Consider the following 23,466-nt stretch of genomic DNA (forward strand, 5'->3'; position numbering starts at 1 on the left):
AAACTGGGTGGGCAGTCAGGAGGCATGTGGGAGGCACATAGCTCCATGGGGTCCTCAAGTAGCCAAGCTGGCAAAAGGGAATATGTTGTAAGTGTCTAGAGACAACATGAAACCAGAGTGGGTCTTTCTAGTAGAGATAGTGCTGATGGGCGAATCTACTTTAAATGTCCTTCCCTCCAAAAAGAAGTTAAGTTATATTGATATGAAAGCCTGTGTATATTGCCCCAAGATGATGCAAAATATGCAATACCCCTCATGTAGCTGCATGTATTAACCAGGTAGGGGAGGAAAAGATACAATACATCCCTACCACAGGTTCGTCTCTTTCCAGTCCTCTCAACATCTCCCCCAACCCCCATATCCACTCCTCTCCCATTTTCCTTCAGGAATAAGCAGGCCTTCCAGGGCTATTAGGTGAAAACAACATAACAATGTACAATAAGACTAGGCACAAATCCTTATACCAAAGCTGGATGGGGCAGCCCAGTAGGAGGGTCCTAATAGAAGGCAGACTCCCCCAACTCCCAACTCCCTCTGTTTGGAGTCCCATAAGAGCACCAAGGCAAACAACCATAACATATATGCAGAGTACCTATCTCAGACTCATGCAGGCTCTATGAGCCTCTATGAGCCTGTTTAGTTGATTCTGCACGCTATGTTCTCCTGGTATCCTCAACTCCTCTGACTCCTATAATCCTTCCTTGCTTTCTTCAGAGAAGTTCCCCAAGCTTCACCTAATGTGAGCCTGCGAGTCTCTGCATCTGCTCCCATCTGCAACTGCTGGTTGAAGCTTCTCTGAAGACAATTGGACTAGGCATTGGTCTATGAATATAGCAGGATAATATTAAGAATCATTTCACTGACTTTTTTGTCAGTCTTGTTTGGTTCTATCTTAGGATTCTCGGCTATCCAGCAATTCCCGGCTATTAAGGCAGTGTTTAGCATGGGCTCCCTCTCCCAGTGTAGGCCTTTAGTTAGATCAGTCATTGGCTGGCCACTCTCGAAAGTTCTGCATCACGATTGCCCCAGCACATCTTGCAGGCAGGACAGATGGTAGATACAAGGTTTTATGGCTGTGTTGGTGTCTCAGTTCCACCACTTTAAGCCCTTCCTAGTTTCAGAAGATGGCCAGTTCATACTCTGTATTCCCCATTACTAGGAGACTTCTCTAGGGTCACCCTTAATGGATTTCAGGGACTTTTCACTGTACTAGCTTTCCGCATCTGTCCTAGGACCCCCAATTCCAGTCATCTCTTCCTGTACTCTCCTGGGGATTGTTTAAATAGTTCATTTTCAAATATCAATACATAATGCCTTTCTTGTCTAAGGTAGAGGCAGAGGTGATGCCAAGGGTCGTGAATGCCTCCAGTAGAGTTGAGGAATATGCTTTTACTCACAAGTTAGAAAACACTTTCCTTTTCTCTATCATTTTCCACAGGGCATCTTTGATCTCTTTGTTCCTCAAACTGTAAATAAGAGGGTTCAGCATAGGGATCACCAGCGAATAGAAGACAGACACTACCTTGTCTCTGCTAAATGAGTAGCTGGAGCTGGGCCGCAGGTACATGAAAAGTGCTGTCCCAAACAGCATGGTCACTGCCATGAGGTGTGAGGCACATGTGTTGAAGGCTTTCCATCGGCCTTTCACAGAGTGAATCTTCAAGACAGCAGACACTATGTAACTGTAGGAGACCAGGAGGATGAGAAATGATGTCCCTCCTACTGTGATCACTACAAGGAAATTGACCACTTGGCTGAAGAATGTGTTAGAGCAAGAAAGTGCCAGGATTGGTGGGAGGTCGCAGAAGAAGTGGTTGATGACATTTGGCCCACAAAAGCAGAGTTGAAATATGGAACTGGCCTGAATAAAAGAACTCAGGAAGCCACCAAGATATGCCCCAGCCACCATACGCATGCAGAGACCCTGGTGCATGATGGTTGTATAAAGCAGGGGGTTCGAGATGGCTGCATATCTATCATATGCCATTGCTGTTAGCAGGAAGCACTCAGTTAGGCCCAAACCAACAAAGAAAAAGAACTGGGCAGCACATCCCAGAAATGAGATAGTCTTCTGCTCTCGAAAGAAATCAGAGAGCATCTTGGGAGCTACAGAGGATGAGTAGCAAATGTCAACGAAGGATAAGTTGCTGAGGAAGAAGTACATGGGTGTGTGTAAACGGATGTCACCTCTGATCAGAAAGATGAGGGCCAGGTTCCAGGTCAAGGTCACGAGATAGATGCCCAGGAAAGTCAGAAAGAGGAAGGTTCGGAGTTCTGGGTGGTCTGAGAATCCCAAGAAGATGAACATGATCACTGACGAGCTGTTCCGTGGGTTCGTTAAAGCCATGTTTCACAGAGACCACAAGGGCAAGGGGCAGACCTGGGTTAATAACAATCATCCACATTACAGATGCTATGGACAAGTGGTTACACATGCTTAAGGAGCTGCACATCACAGAGGGCTAAAGACAAAAGAGGCCTGGGAGATGATTCACTCAGTTAAGTGCTTGTAAAAATAAGAGTTTGAGTTAGATTTTGAGAACTAGTGCTAAAAGTCAGTACAGGGATTGGACAGCCAGCCTAAGCTACTTGGCAAATTCTAAGTCATTAATTGACCTATCTCAGGAAACAAGGTAGATGGTGCCTATTAAGTGACAGTGTAAATATGTCTCCACATGCATATGAATCTGCACACATGTGAATATACACATACATGAATGTATACAACAATGTCTCTTCTCCTCAATTGCATCACTGTGTTAAATGTTTGTGCAATAAACTGTAGCTGAGATGAATACCACCTATGGCATTAGACTCCCAGAAATCAATTCACGTCTGCACCATTCACCCATGCATCACTCTGCCGAGCTATCTAACATCTCCTGCTTCAATTTCTCTATCTTTAAACTAGGTTGCAGTAAGTAGTTTAAGAATTTGCTTTAAAAACAAATAAGTTTCATATGTAAAATGCCAACACATATTAAGTGGCTAGTTAGTAATTAAGATGTGTGTTCTAGATGAGTCACTGTGTCCTGTCCTAGGGCTCCGTTGAAAGTGACACTTACAGAATGGGATAGTGTTCATATCATTTTTCCCTACCATCATTTATGTTGAAGTTTGGTTGTCAAGGCATCGGTATTGGGAAATGAAACTTTGATAAAGCATTGGTGTCTTTCTTCTGGGACTGCATTTGTTCTTACAGGAATGGGTTAGTCTAGGTAAAAGTGGGCTTATGGGAACTAGGTTAGTTTCTTTGTTCTCTTTACACACCATCTGTTTACCTTTATGCTTTCTCCTCCACTTTGTGATGCAGCATGATACCTTCACCAGATGTGGCTGACTACCTGTGAACTTGCAACCTCTAGAGCTATGAGATAAATAAGTGTCTTCACTGGATGTTACACAATCTCAGGTAGTGTGTCATAGCAACAACAACAACAACAACAACAACAACAACACAGCAGCAACAACAACAGAACATCACGAAGTACAGGTGCAACAAACACCGTACCCATCTTACACAGTTGAAGGAGACTCTGAGAAGTGCAGAGACCTCATTAAGTTCACCTCTGCCAGAACCTCAACTTTGTAAATAGCATTAACCTTCTAGAGCACAACAAAACCAAGCACCTAACCCAGAATGTTGTACATAGAAAACACTGAGTAGAGTCCTTTTCTAACTTAGTAAACATCTAAGAAAGCTTTATGACTTTTAACCAAAATAGCCTGGTTTGAACTTAGCATGTAAAGTTATTTCGGAGGGAAGCACACAGACTGAAACTGACCTCAGACACACTGAAGAGTTGGCAGCACTCTGACTTTTCTGGTCTGTCCTGATCTGAGTTGTGTCCTTCGTTCACTCTGTGTGACTTCTGCCTCTCTCATGCAGGTACCTGGAGCCCTCAAAGTCGTGCTGTTTCAGCTCTTGCTTTTATCCAGTGTGCAGGGGATCAATGAAGCTCAAAGAGTCCTATTGAATATAAAGGGATTGTTCAAAAGAAGCCAAGACTTTAACCCAGTGTCACAGATTCACATAGTAAAGTTCAAAGCATTGGGGAAAAAAAGGAGAGGAAGGAGAGGTGTGTGTGTGTGTGTGTGTGTGTGTGTGTGTGTGTGTGTGTGTGTGATTTGTTTGGAGATCTGCTGTGTGAAATCTATCTTAATTACTTTCTGTCCAAATTACTTTTTATTGTACTTACTAATAATTGGGACTATATTCAAGGGCATAGAAATTCCTTCAGAAATTTTGTTTCCTCTTTTTTTAATTTACCCTTTGGCATTAAGTTTTTTTTTTTTTTTTTGTGTGTGTGTTTAGGCACATTTGTACCATTCCCATGTGTGGAAGTCAGAAGACAATTTGTGGATGTCAGTTCTCTCCCTCAATCATGTAGGTCCCAGAAACTGAACTCTGGTCTTCAGATTTAGAGGCAAGTGACTTTACCCTCTGGCTCTCTAATCCCTTAGAGCTCTTCTTAACAGCAAAGGCTTACATATGTTTAAGAAGACCATCAAGGAGAAGGAAACTTGATCAAAATTTGGTTACATTTCTAGAAGCAGGGTCTTGAGATATTGAGTTCTTCTCCTCCCTCCCCCTCCCTCCCTCCCTCCCTCCCTCCCTCCCCCCTCTCCTTCCTTCCTTACATCTTTTTTTTTCTTACTAAACACTGAACTAAACACTTTGAGTTATCCAATGTAACAAAGAAGGTTATGGACACTGGCAAAAGAATGATTGCTATTCAAATGTGGAAAATCAGAAATAGAAAAACAAGTTGCTGTGATTATTAAAGGATACAGAAAATGCTTTGAAGGGGGAAAATCAGTAACAAAAGTATTTCTCTCCAATGCAGTCTGCCTGGGTATTAGCCTTACAAGGGTAGGAAGTCCCCATGACCAGTAGTAAATGGTCCACCCAAAATGAACTCAATGGTACTTTGTAGATATTTTGTACTGGCTTTTGCTTATATATTATATTTTCTGATTTTGTGTTTTTAATAGAGTATTTTTTAAAATGTGTGTCTTTGTGTTTATTTTTTCATTTTTTAAAATTGTAATTTTTTGTTTGTTTTCTAAAAAAGAGGGAGATGGGCTGGAGAGATGGCTCAGTGGTTAAGAGCACTGATTGCTCTTCCAGAGGTCATGAGTTCAATTTCCAGCAACCACATGGTGGCTCACAACTATCTGTAATGGGATCTGATGCTCTCTTCCAATATGTCTGAAGATAACAATAGTGTACTCATATACATGAAATAAATGAATAAATTTTTAAAAAAAAGAGGGAGAGAAAGAAGGATGTGGAGTTGAGAAGAATCTGGGAGGAGGTATGAGACTGAAACTGATTAGAATGCATTGTATACATTGTTTCAATAAAAAAGAAAATTAAAATGTTTTTAGTACACATTGCTTCATGACTTTCTGGGTCACCATTGCAGAGGGAGCATGCTGATATTATTTGAATTTTAGTGTATGAGCTACCAAAGTGAGCATAACCTTCCATTTCTTACTTGGCAGCCTCTCTCAGATTAATATGATGAGAAATTTTTCTTCTTTAGTGTAACGCTTTTGAAATTATTTTGTATTTTTGTTTTACATTTAGTAACACTTCAGATATTTTTTACAGATATTTTAGTGGAAAATTAATGTAATTATAAATTCAGAATTCAAGATTTTTCTGAAGACTTAATGCTACTGAATATTTAATAACTGACAAGTTAGCAGATGACAAGACATGTTTCTTTTATTCTATTCCAACAATGAGAGTCATTTAAGACCCAGTGTAGAATTATGAAAAGCACCTTTCTCTACACTCGTCAGTTAATAAGACACTATGACATGGAGGTTATTTACCTGCCCAACTGATATAATGAGTGTACAGGATTCAGAGACACATAGTAGGCTTTATTGGTAATCTTGAGTTTCTATGTGTTGTCTTGAATTCTAATTTTGAATTGGATAAGAGAAAGTGCAAGTGTAAAAAATAAGGGGTTTTCAGAAATATCCAACCAATTTGTTTCATTTTTTTGCCCCAGATTTTGTGTAAGCATACAAATGCTATATGAAAACACCTGGGAACAAATAAACAAAAAATATATCAGACATTGTGAAAAGCATAATGTTAAAATACAAATTAGTTACTGTGCCTCTGAAGGATATGAAAGGGCTATAAAATTTGTTTTTCTAAGTAAAAGAAACCATAGACCACACACTCTAATTCCAAACACATATTCTGAAAAAGACAAAGCTATGGAAACATTATCAAGATCTTTGTGATTGCTAGTGCCCTGGGGAAGGGAAGAATGACGAATGTGTTGGTCAGGAGGTCATCTGTATGGGCGAATACCTGGTATTATACATCTTCCTAAACCTGTACCATGTCCACTGCCAGACATGAGCTCAGTGCATTAATAAATTCATGCTGGATACCATTGCCATGCCCATGAAAGCTCATCCATAGGAACACTGGGTAAACGATTTTGGTCCTAGGAGAAGTTGCAGAGGCCATGTGGAAACCTCTCTATTATCAGTTCATAGCTGCTGACAACATAAAACTGCTCCAAGAAATAAAGCAAGTTTCCTTGAAAGTAAGTACAAAACAAAACTCCAAAACAAGATTTGGTTGAATTCAAGGAAGGGTAGCTAAAAATGAATGGTGCAAAGAACAAAGCTATAAGTGAAACTGTGGGTGCTATCTGAACTTGTAGGTCTCTAGGGTTCTCTGTGAGTAAGATTAATCGAGTTATGAACACAAAGAGTGGTCCATGAGTAACTACACTCACCCTCTCCCTCCTGTTCTCTCTCTTACTCATGTCAGTCTTGAGTTATCCTTCTTCTAAATACGTTTAATGAGACTTCATTTAACCGCATCCACGTTCCAACATGCTGATGAGTTGAGACAAGGAATTGAGGATAGCATTCAAGGACTGAAAATATCTGCTTGGTATAAACAAAGAGTGCAGAAAGAGGAATGGAGGGAAAAGATACTGGAAGGTTGGGAAGAGCAAGAGATTGTTAAGACTAGAAGAAGAAGAAGCTAATATATACATTTACAGTCAGTTTTGGAAGTGTTTGAAAACTGGTATTTGTGGTGAATGTGGGAAGGGTTTGCTTCTTTTCTCCTTGGAGAAGTTTCATTGTGTTTTCCCCAGAGGCTTTTTATGAAAGAGAAAGGAATTCAGTTAAAGGCTTTGTAGTTAATTGCTCTCTGGGGTTGTGTACAGTAAAACTCACGCAAATGCTCCAAAGACAATGGTTATTAAATGTCCTCTCTACAGCCAGGCCCTCCCCTGAAGGGCAATCTGCAATGGAACTTGGGGAGCTGGACCATGTACTAAGCTTGTACTTCATGCTTTTTGTGTGTTAATTCATGGATTCCCCTAAAGCCCCCACAAAGTTCAGAGGATGAAACAAATTCAAAATGGTTAAAAAGCTTCTTCTAAAACAAGTAAACATTTGATCCTATGTATCTTTAGATCATTTTGTTGGCTCAGAATCTCAGCATAATAATTAGCTAAGAATAGGTATGCAGCCCTTTTTTCTAAGCTGTCTGCTTAGAAATTTCTCTGGCCAGGATTGTTCTCACATCCATTTTCATTGTGGTTCCACACACAAAAGTTTGGAAATTGAACAAAGCCAGGTGTTCATCAAATGATAGACAGATAAGAAAAATATGATTTACGGTTACTCAACAGAATATTAAATGGTTGTATTAAAAACAAAATTATGCTTCCAGTTTCCATCTGTTCCCCAGAGCTGACTCTGTATCAAGCTCTCCATACCCAGATACTGCCAGGAGAAGGCTGGTCTCCCAGGAGTGCTGACACACATGAGAACACAGGTAAGACCACCACTTCTGCTCCAACCCAACTGGAGCCCTCAGGACACAGGAACTGAAGAACAGTCTGGGTCAGGATACTTCAGGTTTCTATCTGTGCCTGGAGCTGACCATGTACCACAGCTCTCCATACCCAAATTCTGCAGGGAGGTACCCTTGATGAAATGCCCTTTAATGGGGAGAGGGAACTTATAAAGCCCATCTCCAGCAGAAACAAAGGGCATCAAGTGAGGGGTGGGGTTGCTAACCCATAGTCAAAACTCTGACCCATAATTCTTCCTGTCTGAAAGAACTGCAGGGATGAAATAGAGAAGAGCCTGAAGAAAAGAAGGTCCAGTGACAGCCCCAAAGGGGGATCCAACTCAAGGGGAGACCCCAAGGTTTGATCCTATTACTGAGGCTATGAAGTACTCACAAAAAGAGACTTGTCATGACTGCCCTCTGAAACACCCAAAAAGCAGCTGAAAGAGTCAGATGAAGATATTTGCACCCAACCAATGAGCAGAAGTTGCTGACCCCTCTGGTCGAATTAGGGAAAAGCTGGGGGAAGCTGAGGAGGAGGGTGACCCTGTAGGAGGACCAGCAGTCTCAATTAACCTGAACCCATGAGATCTCTCAGACACTAGATCACCAACCAGGCAGCATACACCAGCTGATATGAGGCCCCCCAACACATATACAGCAGAGGATTACCGGGTCTGGGCTCAGTGAGAGAATATTCACCTAACTCTCAAGAGACTGGAGGCCCCAGGGAGTTTAGAGGTCTGGTGGGGAGGGGTTTGGGATGGGGACATCCTCTTGGAAATGGGGTGTGTGTGGGGGAAGGAGGTATGGGATATGGAGCAGTTGGGGGGTTGACCGGGATGGGAATAAAATCTGGAGTATAAAAAAAAATTTGCACCCCCAAAAGAGCTGGATAATATGTCTCAGTTGTTGCCTATCAAAGTGTGTGTGTGTGTGTGTGTGTGTGTGTGTGTGTGTGTGTGTGTATGTGCATGTATTCATGTATATATGTACTCTAAAAACATAAAATGGTACAACTGTGGAGTATGAATATATATATATATATCACACCACAGTAAAAATAGTTAATTATAAAATTTCATGACCACTGTGTACAATTGAATTGTTATTCTGATGAAAAAAAATGTGAGTGGATACTTGTAATCCTAGAAAAGCCAGGCTTGGAAGCAGTCGCTTGTAATCCCCATACTGCTAGGTAGAGACAGGAAATTCTCTGAAACTATTGGAAGCTCTGGGTTCACTGAGAGATCTTGTCTCAAAAAATAAGTTTGGATGTGATTAAGGAAGAAACCCAATGCCAATGCTTCCACACACACATGCACACAGGTATGTGTATCTTCGTGCACGTACACACATCAGTGTATACACGCACACACACAGGAAGTTTCTCATACCTTTATCTCAGGCCCTCATTTCCTCATTGCCTTCAGCGAGTGATCTCATCTTTGGTTGTCTTAGAGGCCACACGCATCTTCATCATCTGTATTTGCAGCCCAGACCCAGGATATGCACATCTCAGGATATGCACAAAATTCTTTAACCTGTCTTTTAACTTTAAATCTATGCCAGGAGTCAGTAAACCATGGCCCAGTGTTCAAACCTGGTCCTTCACTGGCTGCGTATAACAATTATTTAAAAAGTATATTTTAAAAGGTTGTAAAATCAAATGATAAAAAAGCAACACAAGACTCACAAAACCTAAAGTATTTATTGTGTAGATCTTTGCTGAACGAGTTAGCAGATCTTGATCTATATCATCTTTTAAGTGTGTGGATAATATTTAATCACACTGATAATCAATTTTTTTATTAATGATAATATATCCTAAGACTTTCAGTGACAGATGCTGAACCTTTTCTCTTGGGGAAACACAGACCCTCTGACTTCAACATTTGTGCATCTATCAATGTATTTTTATTTTTGTGTTTTTGCTAAAACTTATTATTTAATATATATTGTTTCATTAATCTTGAACTTATAGCCAAATCTACCATATAAACGTGATCAAAGCTTATCTGGCACATGTAATTAAAAATTTTATTTCTGAGTATTCTATTCTTTTTGGTTTATTCTCTTTGAAGCTAAAATGTATGTTGCTTTGGCGCTAGAGAAATGATAATTAATAGTGCTTGTTACTCTTGCATCCACATGGTGCACATCTATCTGTAACCCTGGTTCCATGGTATTTGATGCCTTCTTGTAACCTAATGGTTACAAGATGGTCATCAGGAATGCCTGTGGTACACACATACATGACAGACAAAACACTCATACACGTAAAACAAAATAAATAAATCTTAAAAAGGATATTGCTTTTATGTATGTTCTTTGGATTTTCCATTTATTAAATATATTATCTCTTATCTCAGAATTAAGATAATTTTATATTTTTAGATCTAGTCTGTGTCAGAGTATTGATGTCTTTTTATTCTTTGTGTAGAATTTCTAATATATATCATAGTAGCTCTATTTGGGTAGTGGTCCATCCTTCTAGATCAGTTCAGGTAAAAGTCCTGTTCCCCTGGTTTTATGAGACAGGTCTTGTAATCCTAGAGGTCTCATAGATGACCCAATCCCAACAGCTTTGGGCAGAGGTTATCCAGCCTGTGAGAACTAAGAATTGTTTCTCCTTTTGGAGACCAGTGAGAGAGCCCTAATGGTCTCCAATCACTTTCATGGTCATTCCTTCCTTGTCTTGATGAATAGTGTATGTGTGCTGTTATGTTCCTCCTGAAGTGTCTAGTTCACATTTGTTCTAACTTGTCTCACCATTGAAATGTAACTTGGCAACACCCTTACTGCTGTTTTTGAACAATCCCCACTTTTTGAAATATGGATAGGCTGATAATTTCCCAAATGTGGTGGTTGGAATAAGAGTGTCCCCCAAATGCTTCTAAATTTGAATGCTTAGTCACCAGGAAATGGTACTATCTGAAAGTATTAAAAGGATGCAAAGTGTAGCCTTGTTGGAGGAAGTGTGCCACTGGGGGCGGGAGTTGAAACTTCAAAAGTCGAAGCCAAGCCCAAGAGTCTTCCTCTTTGCCTATGATCAAGGTGTAGGCTTCCAGCTCTTTCTCCAGCACCATGCCAGCCTGCCTGCCTGTGTGCTGCCATGCTTCTTGTCATAATGATAATTGAGTAAGCTCTGAAACTGTAAGCAAGTCCCCAATTAATTGTTTTTAAATAAGAGTTGCCTTGACTTAGACATGGAATTTTCAAGTTCTAGTTTGGTTAATTATGTCATCTTTCAGGCATTTCTCCTTTTTGTTTCTCTTTCTTCCTTCTTTAGTATAGAATTTGGAATCAAATCATTTCTTTGGCAGCTTAAATAGAAGTGTCATTGTGCCCATATGGAAAAGTCTACCTTCTATAAGACACTAAGACATGAATACAATTCACACATATTATTTGCCATAGTATAGAAAGGAACATCTTTCACACCACTCATCAGCACTTCCGTCTAGACCTACACAGAACAGCCATTACTATACAACATTTCTATCAGCATTGTGTTCATAATTGCTTAGGTATTTTCTGAGAGGATAAAAGCTTTCTCCAGGACTCTCTGATCCTTCACCAGACTTACCCTGAATGACCTACTCATGATCATGTTAGGTTTTAACTGCATGAGCCTAAAATTCTTCAAGTCTGTAGGAACATGTCTACTTCTTGATACCACTTTTTTTGTTTTGGTTCCTATCACAAATTATGGTGTGGCTTATAAACATAAATTTATTCCTTGCAAGTCTGGAGACTGGGACATCCAAGAGTGGAATGGCATTGTGGTCAGGTTCTGGTGAGGTCCCCTACTCTGATATGCACACTACCAACTTCTCATTGTGTCCTTATACAAGAAGACACACATGTTCTCTCTATGGTTACATCACTCTCATCTCAGAATGGGGACCAGAGACACTGCTTCAGCACATTTTAAACAACAAAACAACCAAACAAAAGCATAAAGTCTCCCAAATGTGGCATTAACACAATAGGAAAAGAACACTTGTTTATAGCAAGAGAGCCCTAAACAGGAAGGCAGCATGGCTCTCGGGCTTATAGTACTGATTTTGTGTGTTGGGGGTGTGCCTTGGGTTTGTATCTTACAAAATTAGAATTTGTTTATTAGTTTTAATGGTGTTTTGGAAGTGTATTTGGAATTGTCTAAATACACAAACATGGCACATGTAGACATTTTGAGTTCTAATTTTTTGAATGTTTTAAATTCTTTTTCTTGACTAATTGCTTGGTCTAGAGTTTCACAGATAGTAAGTGAACTATAAGGAAGAGTCAGCTTCCTTGTGTCACTCTTGATTTTAATGAAAAGCCTTCAACTTGTTTTTCCCAATCTTTATTATTTTATTTTATACATTCCCATCATTGCCCCCAACCTTGGTTCACCCTCCCTCACAATTCCTCATCTCATTCTTCCTCCCCCTTGCCTCTGTGAGAGTATTTCTCCCCTCCATATCAGGACTCTGCTCTTCCTGGGGCCTCAAGACTCTCTAGGACTAAGCACATCTCCCACTAAGGCCTGCCAGGCATACATCTGCTATATTTGTGCCAGGGGCCTCAGACTGGCTAGTGTATGCTCCTGGTTAGTGGTTCAGTATCTTGGAGCTCCCTAGGGCTTGAGGAAATTGAGACTGCTGGCCTTCCTATGAGGTTGCTCTCCCCTTCAGCTTCTTCTATCCTTACCCTAATTCAACCATAGCAGACCTGGACCACAGTTCAATGGTTGGATGTATCTGATTCTGTCTCAGTCAGCTGCTGGTAGAGCCTCTCAGCGGTCAGCCATGCCAGGCTTCCTTCTGTAAGCACATCATAGCATCAGTGCAGTGTCAGGCCTTGGTGCCCTCCCATGAGATGGATTCCAAGTTGGGCCCGCCATTGTCTTTTCTTTGGCCTCTTTTCCAGTTTTGTCCCTGCAATTCTTTTAGACAGGAACAACTCTGGGACAGAAATATTTGAATGTGGGTTAGTAATCCTGTCCCTCTACTTGAGGCCTTGTCTACTGGTTGGCTAAGGTCACCCCCATTGAGTCCTTTGAGTCTCTGACCTCCTGGGCCTATGGTATTTTCTAGAGGGTCCTCCCATCCCCCATCCCTCCTTCCTGATGCTGCTAATCTCCACTCATTCTCTTGGCCCTCTGGGCTTCTCTTCTGGTGCCTTCCCCCATACCTGATCCTGTTCCCCTTTTCTCCTCCCCTCCCCTCTTCCACCTATGTCCCTCCTTCCCTCTGCCTCTTGTGATTATTTTGTTGACCTTTCTAAGTGGAGTTGAAACATCCTCACTTGGACCTTTCTACTTGTTACACTTCTTATGGTCTGTGGGTTGTATCCTAGGCATTCTGTACTTTTTGACTAACAGCCACTAATCAATGAGTACATATCATGTATGTCATTTTGGGTCTGAGTTACCTCACTCAGGATGATATTTTCTAGTTCTATTTATTTTCCTGCAAAATTCATGATCTCATTTTTAGTATCTCAGGGTCATTTTGATTTGCATTTCCCTGATGACTAAAGACTCTGAACACTTCTTTAAGTGCTTCTCAGTCATTCAAGATTCTTCTGTTGTGAATTCTCTGTTTAGCTCTGTACCCCATTTTAAAATTGGGTTACTTGAGTCTTTGGAGGTTTACTTCTTGAGTTCTTCATATATTTTGGATAATAGACCTCTGTTGGATGTAGGATTAGTGAAGATTTTTTTACCAATATGTAAGTTGTCAATTTGTCCTATTGTTGGTGTTTTTTGTCTTACAGTTTTCAGTTTCATGAGGTCCCATTTATCAATTCTTGATCTTAGAGCCTGAGCCATTGGAGTTCTGTTCAGAAAATTTCCCCTTGTGCCAATATGTTCAAGGCTCTTTCCCACTTTCTCTTCTATTAGATTCAGTGCACCTGGTTTATTGCTGAGGTCCTTGATCCATGTGGACTTGAGCTTTGTACAGTGTGATGAATATGGATCTATTTTCATTCTCCTACTTGCAGACTGCCAGTTAGACCAGTACAATTTATTGATGCTTTCTTTTTTTTTCTACTGTATATATTTGTCTTCTTTGCCAAAGATCAAGTATCCATAGGTATGTAGTGATAAATGATAAAGTTTTCCAGTTAACATTCCTTTAGGTCATATTGTTTTTATTCTTCATTCTTTCATTGCGATGCATCAGATTTACTTCCCTCTTTATGTTGAATATATTTATATTCCAGAAATGAATTTTATTTTGTCACAGTGAATAATTACTGACTATGCTGCTGAATTTAGTTTGCCTACAGTTCACTAAAGACTGTAGTTTTATTATAACCCACAAGAAACAAGTAAGAAGTTTTCTTTCTTGGTGCTCATTAAACAAAGCTGCTTATAATGCAGGTCCTATTTATGGCAATCTTTGGAACACTAAACAACTGCTACACTTGACTATTACCATATTATCACTGGATACTGTGACTATTAGATGGGTTGGGTATTTCTATGGGGACACATAGAAATAATAACTTTGAGGTTTAAAACTTTCAATCACATCCTAATCATACAACTGTCTCCACAAAGTCACTAGAAATTATTTTATTTCTTGTACATTAACAAGACTTAAGGTCATAAGGAAACTTAACTGTGCTTATCACAGAACTTTTTAAGTGAAATGTACAATATACCATCTCTCTCTCTCTCTCTCTCTCTCTCTCTCTCTCTCTCTCTCTCTCTCTCTCTCTCTCTCTGTGTGTGTGTGTGTGTGTCAGAGGTTGATATCTGGTGTTTTCCTCAATCACTCTCCATCTTAATTTTTGAGACAAGGTTACTGAACATGGAGTTCCCTGATTTAATTGTACTGGGTGGCTGGCAAGTATCAATTATCCTGAGATCTACCGTATCTGACAGTTAAAATGTATATACTGGAAATCAGACTCAGGTTCTCATGTTTGTATAGCAAGTTCTTTATCAATCAACCCTTAACCCTAGTCCTTGATATACTTGGGGGAAAGACCATAATATTAGAATGGAGGCATTAGAGTAGACTCAAATGATTGGAAACTTTAATAATTGTGGTTCTGTGTAGCCATGGAGACAGTACCTGTCTGAGGAAGATGCTTGATTGATACATATTTTTTAAGTTCATGTGAATTGATTGTTTTACAAAGTGATATTTACCCTCTCAAGATCTATCAAATTCAGCTCCCATTGCTACCAACTCATGTCAGCATGCAGCAGGAGGTGGAGAGCCATGCATGAGGTTGAGGAAAATTGTTTTTCTTAAGCTTGAACGATATTGCTAGATAGTTTTGGAAGTATCCTGGAGATCATACGGACAATGTACTATAAAACTGTTATAATGTAGGATATTCTGCAGGATTAGATTGGGTAGCAAGTATTCTGGATTTTGAATTTACCATCTTGGAGTAACTATAACACCTTTTACTGCATCAGACAGTGATCTATGATCAATAGACCAAGATGACTGATCCCCTCTGGTACAACTCAAAGCAAATAATCCAGTGTTTCATGAAACAAGAATACTAACTTGAGTTTGTTATGAGTCGTCTGTATGAAATATCTTAGAGGTGAGGAGAAAAGTCCCTTAGATAATCAAGGATAAGGGACTTACAAGGATAGTAAGTTAAGTAAGGGAGGAAGAACCACAGTCTTTGAAAAGCAGTATGAGGGTGACAATGGTAGGTGCTTGTCATTGACAGGATGCTGTAATCTTGATATGGAGTTCAGTGTCAATGTAAAGCTTCCAGAGACAAAGTGAACAGTCAACACATATGGCAGCAGGAAACACAATCTGAGCCTGATTACTTTCACTTAGCATCTAAGCATTTACCATTTACCCATGTTGTATTGAATATCACTCACTCATTTTTATCACTGTGTACTTTTCTGTTGTGTGAATCTAACACTATTTGTTTAGTAATTCTGTTATGAACAGACCCTGGTATAGTGTGTAGAGCACAGGGTATGTCATGTGTTTGATGGTGACCAGTCACTGCTAGATACTTGTCTTATGTCAGTCGCCCAAAGTGGAATATTTTAGACAATGATTATTATTATTTGAAGTAATGGATGCATAATCAGGGTGTGCATACCAGGCCAGTGTTCTATCACTAACCTACATGGCCTCTTAAAACTGTATGCAATTTAGTCACTTTTCCAATAGGAGGTGGCAACATCCCATAGGGGTCTAACCTTTTAGACTTTTGTGAAAATAGTTTCTTAATAAAATTATTTTAGCTATGATCATGTTCGTTGGGTTGTTAGGCATGTTCACTATAACTGCTTAGCTCCATCATAAAAATATGAGACCATGAATGATCAATAGAGTAATTTTCCACAGTACATTAGGAAATTGAATTCAGGACCTGTGATTTCTAGCCCTGCTATACCACATATATATTTAAAGGTCCTTTAAAACTTTTAAATGAACCTTTGTCTTAGATTTATTAGGGAGGTCTGATGCAAGACTTTGGACCTATGTGGGGTTGAAGTGTTTGCTAGTTTCCATGGAAGAAATATACGCTGAAATAACATTTCAAATTCTATTATGAGAACAAGATATTTTACTTGTACCTCTGTATTTCTCTCTGGGCTTTGTTTCAAATATGCTCATTAAAACAGCAATGCTAAAATGCTAAACAAACATAAAACCAGATCGTATTTTAAGAGAATCTACCAGAGAATACAATCCACTGTGCATACTATGCTAGTGAGATAAATTTGAGTTCAGTTTTATATTATTGTCTTCTACTTTGATTTATAACTCTATGTGGAATTTATTTGCCTGCATGTTATTTGGTTTTGTATTTTTCTTTAGCTTTTTATTGATCCATTTTGAATTTCAAACCATGTACCTCACCCTACTCATCTTTTCCGTCCCCTTGTATCCACCATCTGTTCTTGCAACCTTCTCCCCCAAAGAAAATAAAAAACAAAAATAAAAATAAAACCCAAAACAAATCATAAAAATCATCTTGCCTGGGAAGCTGCGGTGTGTCACAGTGTGTTCCACAGGATACCCTTTTGTCCACACATCTTTATTTGCCAATATTCATTGCAATGAGTCATGGGTCTGATTTGAGGCCTCTGGCTTCTGCCGCACTATCTATACTGGATCCTCAAATGTCCTGTTGTTGTCCTGTGTTATGAAGATCCTGCAGATTTGGTTCTGTAGGACTGGCCCCTTCAAGTGCTCCAACAGTTTATTGATGTGGTAGATGTTGGGGTGGGCCAACACAAAGCCCTGAATCTGGGTCTGAGTGGAAGTGAGTACTTCATCCAGCCAGTTCTCCTGTGGCCACACCACCAGGGCCAACTCTCTTGCTTTGCTTAGGTGAGGGCTGGGGCCAGATCTCCCAAGTACTACAGCCAGCAGGAGGAGGTGCCAGTTCAACAATTCTCATGCCTCAAGGACAGCTTTTCCACACTACCCAGTTGAGGGATGAAGCCAGTTATCTGGCATCCCTGCCTCCAGGGGCAGCTCTACTCTTCTGCAAAGTAGGGCTTAAGGACAACATTCCAAAGCCTGGTTTTGTATTTTTGTGGCAAAACTATCTAAGATTAAATTAACCATAAATACAAGAATTCTCTAGAAAGAACCAACAAGATATGTTTATATAGATGATAGATAGATAGATAGATAGATAGATAGATAGATAGATAGATAGTAGATAGATAGTACACAGAGACAGGATTTCTTAGGGGAATTTCTATATGTAGTTAAGGATGCAAGTCAGCTCCATAAAAGACTATTCAAAGGGTTGGAGATCAGAAGATAGTCTGTCTGTGACTCAGTAGCAGTCTGAAGGCCTCAGAACCATGCAGTAAGTGATATAACTCTCAGTATGACGGGAGGATCTGAGATGGTAAGAGCCCATTAAGTATGAGTCGCAGAGTCTAGAGGAGGGGACATCTGGAGCTATGATGCTTAAGAGCAGGAGAACAATGATGCCAGCTCCAGGGAGAAGGGAGCTTTGAGTTTCTTCCATCTTGCTTATTTGGACCCACAGGTGACCAGATGGTGCCCACTTTCCATCCTTAATCAGTTCTCAAATGGCAATTGAGTATTCTTGCATACATACTAAGGGCAAAAACCTTACAAGCCACAGGTATCCTTTAATTTGTTTAAATTAGCACCCCAAATTAACAATGATATCATTTTATGCATTAAAATATTTTAAAGATTATTTTATTTTATATGTATGAGCATTTTGCCTGTATGTACATACATAAGTATATATGTATGTACATATGTACGTATGTATGTATGTATGTATGTATGTGTGCCACATGCATGTCTTGTGTCTATGGGTTCAGAATTCCATCATCAGATTCCATGGAACTGGCATTAGGGATTATTATGAACCACCATGTGGGTGCTAGGAACTGAACCTGTATGCTCTGCAAGAGCAGCTAGTGCTTTCACCCTCTGAGCCATCTTTTTAGCTCCACATTTTATACATTTTATGATGTAGTTGTTGAGTAGAATATTAATTGTAATGCACATTATTACCAATATGCACATTTGAATTAGACACATTATTTTGTAGATTCATTTTGAAAAAAAATATATATTGACTGCAATCAAGTTTGAATTTGACTTTTAAAAAGATAGAAGTATAATTTCCTTTATCCTCCAATTTCTTATAAATTAGGTTGACAAATACATGGCATAGCCTTGGCCTCCATTTTCCTGCTTGGTAGGCTGAGGCAAGAGCATCTCTTAGGTCCAGGATTCTGAGGACAGCCTGGGATTAAAGGCATGTACCATTGTACCTGGCTTGATCTCTACTTACTCTTTAGATCCTCTGTCTTGCTTTGTATCATTGTCATAGTACCTGAAGTTGGTATGGTAAACAAAATGTATTGCTATCCTTCCTCATTAGCTGCTTCTAGTCTAGGGCAATACATTTATTATAATTATGGAATTTATTTTTTTTCTTTTTCTTTTTTTCGGAGCTGGAGACTGAATGGAATTTATTTTTTTAAACTACTCAGATCTTTATTCAATACCAAGTCTCTTTCTTAGTGAGTTGGTGAAATGGTTTATATATGCTTAGACCAGGGAGTGCCACTATTAGGACGTGTGGCCTTGTTAGAGTAGGTGTGTCACTGTGGGAGTGGGCTTTAAGACCCTTGTCCTAGCGGCCTGGAAGTCAATCTTCTCCTGTCTGCCTTCAGAACAAAATGTAGACGTCTCAGATAATCCTACACCATGCCTGCCTGGATGCTGCCATGCTCCTACCTTGATGATAATGAACTGAACCTCTGAACCTATAAGCCAGCCCCAATTAAATGCTGTCCTTATAAGAGTTGTCTTGGTTATGGTGTCTGTTCACAGCAGTAAAACCTTAAGACAGTTGGTTTCAGTCTCCACTTTAAAATCTCTTTCAGGAGGCTGGTTTACATCCAGTCTTAAAACTGTGATCAAGAGTTTCTTTGCCTTTCAAGTTCTCATTTTGATCACAGTGATTCTAGTTACTAAGTTTTCTTCCCCAAATTAAGCCTATTAGAATCTCAGTAACCATATTCCTGCATATAGAAGAAACAGTCTCATAATATACTTATTTATTTAGGTTTTGCATAGTTTAGTTGACTTGTCCTTCTCTCCAGATTTTTAGAGTTTAAAAATCTTATATATGTATGCAATATATATCTTGACCATATACAGTTCTTAGTCCCTACAGCACTTTCCATCATATCTCCTTCCCAACTTCATGTTATCCTTTCAATTATTCATTCATTCATTCATTCATTCATTCATTCATTCAGACTCACACAGTGCAGTCGATACTTCCCACAGGCATGTGGATGTGGAGTCATTTTCTCATTTATTGTTTTACTTTTCACACTGAGGCTGCCAACATGATTTCCATATAGTAGAGCAAAATTTTTCTTCTGTCAGATTTATTCCTAAAGAAAACAATTCAAAAGAAAGAAAGGGAAAGGTAGAGAACTATATTTCAAAATAGGAGGCCTTTGGAGCCCAAGGGATCTCCGGTGGGAGTTCTCTTAGCTGAGCTCCAGAGGACTTGACTGACATGCCCACAGGGAACCTTGCATGCAAGGACAGCACTGGGAGTAGCACCCAGACCTAAAGAGAGAACAAATTGTTTTCATCACAGTGAAAACAGGTCACAATAAAGAGTGAGGTAGAAATCTCCATGATGTCTGCATGTCAGAAGTCCACAGAGAACAGGAAAGGGCTCTGGCTGATGGAGGTCACTTTGTACATGAATGTCTCATGTGCCTCATCTGTCTGGGTAGCCCCACTTCCTTTTTCTTTTTCTTTTTCTTAGCTCTTTTCCTGAGACAGGGTCTCACCATGTAGCTCTGCCTGGTCTGGAATTTGTTATGTAGATCAGGTTGGCCTAAAACTCAGAGATCCACCTGCCACTGCCTCCCAAGTGCTGGGATCAAGGGCGTGCAGAACCACAGCAGGTTTCCATCTCCTCTTCCCCATACCGATTTGTTTTTCTGTTTTTCTTTACCATCACTCCAGTTTGCTGAGCTCATATCCTTTGATTTGCCAACTTTCAATATTGAAATTAACCTTAAGTTTTTTTCTAATGCCAAAAGTCACTGAAATAACACAGCCACAAATTACTCTATCAGTAAAACATATCATGTGCTTTGGAAGTTACATATTATTGCTCCTATGCTCCAACAGTCTGTAGCCTTCTTCTGGCGAACCAAATTTGTAAACAAAAAATTTTATCAAAAATCTCGGTTGTGTGGCCAGGCACATATTTATCAGCAATGCATCCTTCTTTTTTTTTTTTTTTTTTTTATTGAGAATAGAGAAAGTACTTTTGTGTTTGCTCAATTATCAAGGAAGCACAATAAATATTCATTGTAGTAAAAAACTGGAGTGAATCAAAACTAGCTCTGGTTTACAACAAATCATATGTTAGGTTAGGATTCCCCAGACTACTGTGCTTATTAATGGTCAAATAAGCAGACTCACATTAGAATGTTTAGGACACCAAAGGAAGCATTTTAGAGCTGTTCAAAATAGGACAAGTCACAGCTCTCCTAAAGAGGGCCTGAGAGTGGAAGCTGAAATTCACTTCAGAAAAACCACTTTAGTCTTGGGTGTGTTTCTCGTTTTTTCAACCTCCCCAAATCTTTCCCAGATGGACTGGAACTAATTAAGTTCAGAATAGATGTTTGCCTGAGCTTTGCTGCCTGTTAGCTGCCAGTAAAGAACAAAAAACTGCAGAAATTTGCAATTGTACCAGGGCTACAATTCTCCATCTGTTGAGGGAAATGCACAGACAGACAAATTACAAATGAAGCTATTTGTGGAGAGAGGAATCAAATCTAAGTAGCTAATGTGTGTCACGGCCTGGTGGGACCAGCTAGAGGGCTAAGGAAGGTTGAGGTCCTGGGACAAGAGACTTTCCAGTTCCTTCCTACAACTCTTCCTTTTTGTCTGTTCCCAAATACCCACCCTCCCTGATATCAGTGCATTATTTATAGGTTGGTGAATAGGCAACTTCCCTTGTGTTTGGTCAAAGAAACTTTTTCTCTCTACAATGTCCCTGATATGTGTCTTATAAATCTACTTAAGTCCATTTCATGCTCTGATATATAGAATTTGGTAGACACCTGGTTGCTGTTCCTATGATTTATCAATTGCTCCTAATTCTTTATAAGTATACATGATCACACACATTGATCAAATGTGGCCAATTCATGCCTTATGAGGCACAAGTGACTGAGGACAGTTGTGTGATCCAACACAAAATCATATACTTACTCAAAACACTATGTGATCTTTTTGCTACTGGTTTTGTAATTTGAGTGCTTGGCTCTTCAGTGGGAACCTTGTAGATGACCATGTCAAGCTGTAATGTCAAAGGCTGGACATACCAAAGGGCATGTTGCACTGCATAGGTTCTCATGAGACCTTTAATCTCTGCTCCAAGATTAGTAAATTTTAATTTTTAGTCTTAAAAGTGTATAGATGAGCCAATGACATAAAAATGGACTTGCTGAAAAGAGAGAGAAGTGATTACTGAAAGTTGTCCTTTGCTCTCTCCATGCACACACACACAGACACACAGACACACACACAGACACACACACAGACACACAGACACACACACACACACACACACTTTTAATTGCAGAAAATTGGAGAAAGGTAGTGCTCATTTCTTCTGTGATCACCCACATAAAAGGGTGCTTTATTAACTTGTGTTCATAGAACTGATTTGGATCCCCTGATGTAAAACTGAACAAGAGGAACCATCCTGCATATCTGATGCTTTCTATAACCTCATGAATGTTATATGCACAACCTTCCTTGACTCCTAGTGTCTCATCTTTGCAAATATAAGCCAACTGTTCATATCAGAACTTCATCTCTTTCATTTTTCTTTTAAGCATTGGCAAGGCCTGTGCTCAGTATGGTTCATTGGCCCCTCTTCCCACAAGCGCAGGAATAGCCATAGCCATCACTCACAATCATGGCTTGGAACCTTTACAAACAGAGCTGCCAGGCCAGATGACTAGCTGGCATTGCCTAACCGGAAGACAGGCAGACCACAGGCTTTTATAGACCACATTCTAGAAGCAAGAAAGCAGCCAAGTTCTGAAATAAAACTATGATGTTAGACTTTGCTTCAGTGTCTGCACACATAGGAAAATCAGCATGCATAAAGTATGGTGTGCTGCTCTATGACGGAGGGGTGATTGTTCCAATAATTTCTTTGTCTTACAAATAAGCCATCTGAATTTTTTTTAATCTTATGCAATTGAGAGAAGGGAAAAATTAGATGAGAAGAAGAAAGAGGAGAAGAGGGGAAGAGAGGAGACAGAGTGGAGACATTCAACAATTGTTGGGTTACTTCTCAAATAAATGTCTTTCCCCTCCTATTTGATGAAGCTTTGTTGAGTCAGCAAGATCAAGAGTTCAAGGTCACCTCACCTATTTAGGAAGTTTTAGGTCAGCCTACATACAAGATATCATGAATAAGTAGATAGATAGATAGATATTGATAGATGATAGATAAAACATGATTGTTACACATAATTTTGAAAACTTGCTAGCTCTTTCTTGATAGCTCAGCCTGAGCTCCCTCAACATCTCACAGCTGACTCCATCAAGGCACCAATGACAGCCCCTTCACCTCCTGGTGTGCTCTGGTGTGCCCTGCCCAACTCAATCGATGCAGATGGAAAACAGTAGACAATTTTAATATTTTAAAACTAGCCAGATAACTCAATGTCTGGGCAAAGAATATCCTGCCCCATCCTCCTTGTCCTCCACCCATGGCAGAGGCTATAAACTGTATGTGCCCAGAGACCTGAATGTCTGCCACTTCGTCCACTCCACCACCTGCTCTGACTCCTCCCTCTTCATTACCTTCTCTTCCTCCTGGGACCCAGAAGTCCCACCGTTTTCCTTTCTCCCACAATTAGCTTCTGCCATCTTTATTGACGCGATCAATAACCAATTAGGGAAATGACACCTCCACCTACATTTCACCTTTTCTGTCCAATTGAAAAAAAAACAAAGCAAAAAAACTCTTCTCCCATATATAAATTGAACAAAACCATAACAATTCAATAGATTAAATAGTGTCCCTTTCTTTTATTAATTTTTGAGACTTTC

At 39.7% G+C, this 23,466-nt stretch overlaps 1 protein-coding gene across 1 annotated transcript; it reads right to left on the reverse strand.

Moving 5' to 3' along the window:
- Positions 1–1,393: 1,393 nt before the first annotated feature.
- On the reverse strand, positions 1,394–2,347 carry LOC116893674 (olfactory receptor 5A1-like). The gene has a single exon (XM_032895390.1). It carries the CDS (start codon positions 2,345–2,347, stop codon positions 1,394–1,396), a length of 954 nt encoding a protein of 317 aa, XP_032751281.1.
- Between the last annotated feature and the right edge of the window lie 21,119 nt (positions 2,348–23,466).

The sequence above is a fragment of the Rattus rattus genome, chromosome 2 (assembly GCF_011064425.1).
Source record: "Rattus rattus isolate New Zealand chromosome 2, Rrattus_CSIRO_v1, whole genome shotgun sequence".
NCBI classification, from domain to species: domain Eukaryota; kingdom Metazoa; phylum Chordata; class Mammalia; order Rodentia; family Muridae; genus Rattus; species Rattus rattus.

What these genes read in the sequence shown, in the direction of transcription:
- LOC116893674 (XM_032895390.1), bottom strand. Translation starts at nt 2,347, where the DNA reads ATGGCTTTAACGAACCCACGGAACAGCTCGTCAGTGATCATGTTCATC.